Source organism: Nicotiana tabacum, chromosome 5 (genome assembly GCF_000715075.1).
Source record: "Nicotiana tabacum cultivar K326 chromosome 5, ASM71507v2, whole genome shotgun sequence".
Taxonomy (NCBI): domain Eukaryota; kingdom Viridiplantae; phylum Streptophyta; class Magnoliopsida; order Solanales; family Solanaceae; genus Nicotiana; species Nicotiana tabacum.
Window position 1 is genome coordinate 19,868,780 of NC_134084.1, and position 6,927 is coordinate 19,875,706.

Sequence of the window (6,927 nt, forward strand, 5' to 3'; positions counted from 1 at the left end):
GAGAAGTCGAAGGGTGCTATTTATAAAAGTTCTTGCACCAATTCAAACCAATCACAATGGTTGGTTTTGCAACTTGCAAACCTGTTTGCAAGTCTGTTTTGGTTATGCCATCGATTTGGTTACCAAAATCAGATTTGCTCATTTGCAACTTGCATTTGCAAATTGCACAATTTTGTCAATGTCCATTCAACTTGTTTTCTTCATTTTCTTTTTTTTTATTTCTTTTTATTTAAATGGGTCCCACAGAAATAACATTTTTATCGTCTCAATGTGAAGTTTGCGTACACATTACCTTCCTCAAACCCCACTTATAATATTACAGTGGTTTGTTGTTGTTTTGGCTCTTTTTTTTTATCTTATTTAGTTCATCTGATGCTGTCTTTATCTTTCCAAAAGACTAGTAACATCCATGTTATTTTCTTTAATTACCCATTGTATTGAGCAGACGTTTTGTGAAAGAAAGGCAGATATTTTCAAAAGTTATTTCTCACTGTTTGTAGCTGTTACAAAACTTTTAATAGAAGGGGAAGAAAAAGTAAATCCACCTAAATTAGTCCACAATTCATAGAAGTTGTACACGTTGCCTTATGCTACAGAACCTTCAATCCTTGGTATTTTATCTTGGATTTATTTTGTTCATAAGTCAAACCAAAAGTAGAAGAAGTTATTCACAGGCCAATCATTGAAAAAAAAAGGAAGAAAAAAGAACAAAGACAAAATAGTATAGTATAAGAATGAACTAGTTGTACAGAGCATTGAACAAAAGAATGGCCACTTGTCTCGTTGGCTCATTTAGCAATGTGGACCACTGAAAACTTCAGTACTAAATGAACCTTACAATGAAGGTTATTTAGTTTCTCTTCTCCATTTAAATTCTGTATTTGATTATGGTACTGCTCTCTGGCATGGGATGGTTGAGAAAGAGATTTATTGAGAAATAACAGAAGAAATATAAACGAAATTTCTGAAGATATTGATAATTTTGTCTTTTTGATTCTATCAAAATTTCAACTTGGTAATAATTAAAAAAGAAGAAGAATATTGTGGTTGGTAGAAGCCCTTTTAACATATCTAATGCTTAGAACCGAAACCAATTTATAGCTAGCAGACAATGTGCAAGAAGTTTATACACTTCAATAGGTCAAGCAAGTCGCGCTGGCATGCGAGCAATTGGTGGCCCATTATTGTTAGTGGCATACTTAGGAATTTGTGCAAGCGGGTTCAATCTTAGAAGTACATAACTTAAGTCGTAAAATAGTAGTTGTCAAATGGTTCAAATAAAATATTTATACAAAATTTACGCAGTTTTAATCGTAATTTATACATATACACAATATTATTTTTGATGAAGCGGGTTCAGTTGAACCCGCTTGCCACCACGTGCGTCCGCCACTGATTATAAAAAAAATTCATTTTTTTGTTACATATTATAAAGGAGTGTATATATTGAGTATCTCACCCGTGACTTATCTTTACTTTCTTCTCTGCAACCCATGCTTTTCCTTCTAGTTTCCAAGCAACAGATTCCCTGTTAGACTTTTCCAACCAAAACAAGAAACAAATTCCTGACTTTTCATTCTACCTTCCATTGTTCCTCCTTCCACCATTAGAAAGCACATCAACTTCAACAAAGCAACGGACGTAATGGTTGGTTTTAGTGAAGAGACTGAAATGCTTATAGAGAAACTTGTGACAGGACATCGGCAATTAGATGTGATCTCAATTTTTGGAATGCCAGGACTAGGAAAAACAACTTTGGCTAAGAGATTGTATGATCATGAAGCTATTTCAAATCGCTTCTATATTCGCTTATGGTGTTGTTCTTCCCAATCTTATGATAAGAGAGCTCTCTTGTTTGAATTATTGGGTCATATTTGTGAGCTTGATGATATTACCAAAGAAAAAAGTGACGATGAGCTAGCTGAGAAGCTATACAGATATCTGAAGGGAAAGCGGTACCTTATTGTTGTGGATGATGTGTGGAGTTCTAGTGCATGGGATGATATAAAGAGACCATTTCCAGATGATGATAAACGAAGTAGGATTATTTTGACAACTAGACTTGAATCAATCGCCACATATGCCATTATCGATTCGAGTCCTCATCACCTTCGCTTGTTCACGGAAGAAGAAAGTTGGATGCTAATGAAGGAGAAAGTATTCAAAGAAGACAATTATTGTCCTCAAGAACTCGAGGATATAGGTAAGCAAATAGCGATAAAGTGTGGAGGATTACCCCTTGCAATTGTATTGGTAGCTGGTCTTCTTGCAAAAAATGATAAGGAAGTAGTTCACTGGCAAAAAGTAGGGGAAAGTTTGAAGTCAAAAATGCAAGGTTGTATGGATATAGTTGAATCGAGTTACCAGCACTTACCCGTTCATTTGCAAAATTGTTTTCTCTACTTTGCTTCATTTCTAGAGGGTAAAAAAGTTCCCGTTCAAAAGCTGATACGGCTATGGATTGCTGAAAACTTTGTTGAAGCCAGTACTATATCGAAGAGCTTAGAGATGGTTGCAATGGATTACTTGATGGATTTACTTAGGAGCAACCTAGTGATGGTGGCTAAAATAAATTCTTCAGGGGAGCTTAAAGCCGTACATATTCATGATCTAATACACGAATTTAGCTTGATGAAAGCTCGAATTGGAAACTTTTTGCTGAGGATAAATGATCAGCTGTAAGTGAAATCAATTTAATTATGTTTCCAGCTTGTTTCTATTATCATGATAATTAATTAATGGCTTGTGGCTCTAACACATGTTCTCCTTCTTGAACCAGTATTTATATATTTCCATCTTCTAAAGGTCGTTCTGGACGTCTGGATATCTTAGCAACTTCTGGACAAAATATTAACACCTTGCGATTCCTTCCCAGTGTAAATTCTCCTTGGGTTGATTTAGATTTGACCAAGTCCTGGAAACACCTGAGAGTATTAGATTTGAGTTTCGTAAAGCTGCATGAGACTCATGTAGGTGCATTACAATTTCTGATATAAAGAGACCCATGCACTAGAACTGTGGAGTTCTAGTGCATGGGATGATATAAAGAGACCATTTCCAGATGATGATAAACGAAGTAGGATTATTTTGACAACTAGACTTGAATCAATCGCCACATATGCCATTATCGATTCGAGTCCTCATCACCTTCGCTTGTTCACGGAAGAAGAAAGTTGGATGCTAATGAAGGAGAAAGTATTCAAAGAAGACAATTATTGTCCTCAAGAACTCGAGGATATAGGTAAGCAAATAGCGATAAAGTGTGGAGGATTACCCCTTGCAATTGTATTGGTAGCTGGTCTTCTTGCAAAAAATGATAAGGAAGTAGTTCACTGGCAAAAAGTAGGGGAAAGTTTGAAGTCAAAAATGCAAGGTTGTATGGATATAGTTGAATCGAGTTACCAGCACTTACCCGTTCATTTGCAAAATTGTTTTCTCTACTTTGCTTCATTTCTAGAGGGTAAAAAAGTTCCCGTTCAAAAGCTGATACGGCTATGGATTGCTGAAAACTTTGTTGAAGCCAGTACTATATCGAAGAGCTTAGAGATGGTTGCAATGGATTACTTGATGGATTTACTTAGGAGCAACCTAGTGATGGTGGCTAAAATAAATTCTTCAGGGGAGCTTAAAGCCGTACATATTCATGATCTAATACACGAATTTAGCTTGATGAAAGCTCGAATTGGAAACTTTTTGCTGAGGATAAATGATCAGCTGTAAGTGAAATCAATTTAATTATGTTTCCAGCTTGTTTCTATTATCATGATAATTAATTAATGGCTTGTGGCTCTAACACATGTTCTCCTTCTTGAACCAGTATTTATATATTTCCATCTTCTAAAGGTCGTTCTGGACGTCTGGATATCTTAGCAACTTCTGGACAAAATATTAACACCTTGCGATTCCTTCCCAGTGTAAATTCTCCTTGGGTTGATTTAGATTTGACCAAGTCCTGGAAACACCTGAGAGTATTAGATTTGAGTTTCGTAAAGCTGCATGAGACTCATGTAGGTGCATTACAATTTCTGATTCATTTGAAGTATTTGGAGCTGCGGCTGTATTCTAATTACATTCCGAATACAATATGTAACCTGAAGGAGCTGGAGACATTTATAGTGACCGGAATCTATCGTAAAGCCTGCATCCCAAAATCCATTTGGGATATGACAAGCTTGAGACATCTGCATATAAGTTGTCTATGTACCTCTCAACTATTAGAGGATCTTAACAACATGAGAACATGTTCCGATCTGGTTATTTTTCCTGGGATGCATTACCAGAATTTTATGAAAAGATTACCCAATCTTGAAAAGCTCAGTTGTCAATTATATGGTTCAGGAAAGTCATCTAGCAATTTCTTTCCTAGTTTTGACTCTCTCAGTCAACTAAACTCTCTCAAGATTGATTTCTCTGGGGAATTGGTAGATCCCTATGGTTTTGAAGATTTTACATATCCATCAAACCTCAAGAAATTAACTTTAGCATGTCTTGAACTCCCCTGGAATAGAATCTTAATCATCGGCAGATTATCCAACCTTGAAGTTCTGAAACTAGAAGGAAATGCCTTCAGAGGGAAACAATGGGACGTTAAGGATGGGGAGTTTCCTAACCTTAAAGTTTTGAAATTAAAGGATCTACCAATATCAGAATGGACTGCCTCTGATGACTCGTTTCCCAACCTAGAGAAAGTACTTGTGCGATGGTGTTGGAACCTAGAGGAAATCCCTGAAAGTTTTGGAAGCAAGTGTACGATGCAAATGATTGAGGTAAGATCATGTCGCTACTCTGTTGTAAATGCTGCCCTCAAAATTAAGGAAATACAAACTGAGGAGATGGGGAATTCTCAATTCAAGGTCATTATTTGTAAGTGAAAGTTGACAGTCTTGATGGTCGTTCAGTTTTATGTTCTGGATTTTAAAGCGGATGCTACACATGGTATGCAAGGACCTCCTGTTATTTGCTTGATCTAAGAGTTCAATCCCTATCTGAACCTCCTCAAGTTCAGATATATAATTTATGGAGCACTGATATCTTCTCTTTCAATTGGCTCTTCTTTTTTCTTTTTTAAAATATATTACACTTGTTGCTATTATTTGATTGTAATCTTGATTAAGCTGTAAATGCTGCTTTGAAAATTAAGGAAATGCAAATTGAGGAGATGGGAAACTCTGAATTCAAGGTCAATATTTGGATTTGTGGAAGTCATGAGATTTGATCTGAAGGGTCAGGTTCTTGAATTATATGTAAATGAAAGGCCCTCTTGTAATTGGCTTGATCTTAGAGTTCAGACATACAGAGGTAGATCACTGGTCTTTTCTCTTTTAAGTAGCTTTTTTTTTCGTTTGTGAGATATTGTTTATTTTAAGGGAAACCTTGGCGTAATTAGTAAAGTTGATGTTATGTGACCAGGAAGTCACATGTTCTAGCCGCGGAAACAGCCTCTTACAGAAATGCAGGGTAAGATTGCCTACAATAGACCCTTGTGGTCCAGCCTTTCTCAAGACCCCGAGCATAGCGGGAGTTTAGTGCCCCAAGATAGTTTATTTTCTGCTAGCATTTTCTTGTTCTACCAGACTATTATAGTAGGAGCAACAACTAGAGTAATTTTCCCTGTATGCCGCACGTGCTGCTTTCAAAATTAAGAAACAACAAACTGAAGAGATGGTGATTTCTGAGATCATTAGCTGGCGGTGCAAGTCATGAGTTTTGGTCAGAAGGGTTGTTCAGATGTATTAGATGTGATTATCAATTTGCTAGCAGTGCAACAAACTGTTTCCATGATTGAGAAAGATATTTATCGAGGAATAAAAGAAGAAATATAAATGAAATTGCTGAAGATATTGATAATTTTGTCTTTTTGGTTCCATCAAAATTTCAACTTGGTAATAAATAAAAATCAAGAAGAATATTTTGGCAGATACAAGCTCTTGTAGAATACCTTTGCCTAGAACTTAAATCAATTTATAGCTAGCAGATAACGTGCAAGAAGTCTACGCTAACATTTCAACACGTCAAGCAAGTCGTCTGGCTCGCATGAGCAGTGGCGAAGCCAGAAATGTTTCCAAGAGTGTTAAAACTTGAAAGAAATAAAAAAACATTCCGACAAAGGGTGTTGAATATAGGTTTTATATATCTAAAATCAATATTTTACTTATATACACAGTGTATTTTTCGGCGAAGGGTGATCAGTTGACCACCCTTTGCTAAAGGTGGCTTCGCCCAGAGGCGGATCCAAGATTTTAAGTTTATGGTTCTTGTCGCAATCTCAAATTAATATACAATAATAGCTGAGTTCACAAATAGATATTTATAGATTTAATAATTTTTTTAACAAAAATACAAGGTCTACGCAAAAGTTACTGGGTTCCCGGGAACCCATATATTATACTCTAGATCCGCCCCTGGCTTCGTCCATGGGCATGAGAGCTATTGGTGGCCAATTATTATCAAAACACATTCGTAACTTGTGATCTAAAATAAGGAATAGACATTGGTGTGACTATAAAATCATGAAAATATGATGTTTAACGTTAAATTGTTTCTAAAAAAAAAATGTCATTCTTTCTGTTACATATTATACCGGAGAGTGTATCTATTGAATATCTCACGCGTAACTTATCTTTACTTTCTTCTTTACAACCCATGCTTTTCCTTCTAGTTTCCAAGCAAAAGGTTCCCGGTTAGACTTTTCCAACCAAAACAAGAAACAAATTGGAGTATTAGATTTTAGTTTCGTAAAGCTGCATACGACTCATGTAAATGCATTACAATTTCTGATTCATTTGAAGTATTTGGAGCTGCAGTTGTCTTCTGATTACACTCCTTATATAGAATATGCAACCTGAAGGAGCTAGAGACATTTATAGCGACCGGAATCTATCATAAAGCTTGCATTCCAACTTTTATTTGGGGTATGACAAGCTTGAG

The 6,927-nt window shown here is 36.0% G+C and overlaps 1 protein-coding gene across 6 annotated transcripts; it reads left to right on the top strand.

Annotated features, from left to right (window-relative positions):
- The first annotated feature begins 1,457 nt into the window (after positions 1–1,457).
- LOC107786555 (putative late blight resistance protein homolog R1B-12) lies at positions 1,458–5,836 on the top strand. Of its 6 annotated transcripts, none has more exons than XM_075253401.1 (5): positions 1,458–2,678; positions 2,780–3,716; positions 3,818–4,935; positions 5,141–5,298; positions 5,410–5,836. In XM_075253401.1, exons 1-2 carry the CDS (start codon positions 1,645–1,647, stop codon positions 2,994–2,996), a joined length of 1,251 nt encoding a protein of 416 aa, XP_075109502.1. In that variant the 5' UTR covers positions 1,458–1,644; the 3' UTR covers positions 2,997–3,716; positions 3,818–4,935; positions 5,141–5,298; positions 5,410–5,836. The 6 variants fall into 5 exon arrangements, with proteins under 6 accessions (XP_075109502.1, XP_075109499.1, XP_075109500.1 ...); XM_075253398.1 differs by having other exon boundaries at positions 3,818–4,766; positions 5,410–5,548; XM_075253399.1 differs by lacking the exon at positions 5,410–5,836 and having other exon boundaries at positions 3,818–4,766; positions 5,141–5,355.
- The last annotated feature ends 1,091 nt before the right edge of the window (positions 5,837–6,927 follow it).

What these genes read in the sequence shown, in the direction of transcription:
- LOC107786555 (XM_075253395.1), top strand. Translation starts at nt 3,178, where the DNA reads ATGCTAATGAAGGAGAAAGTATTCAAAGAAGACAATTATTGTCCTCAA. An exon ending in CTGAGGATAAATGATCAGCT is followed by an intron (nt 3,717 to 3,817) that starts GTAAGTGAAATC and finishes TTCTTGAACCAG; the next exon opens with TATTTATATATTTCCATCTT.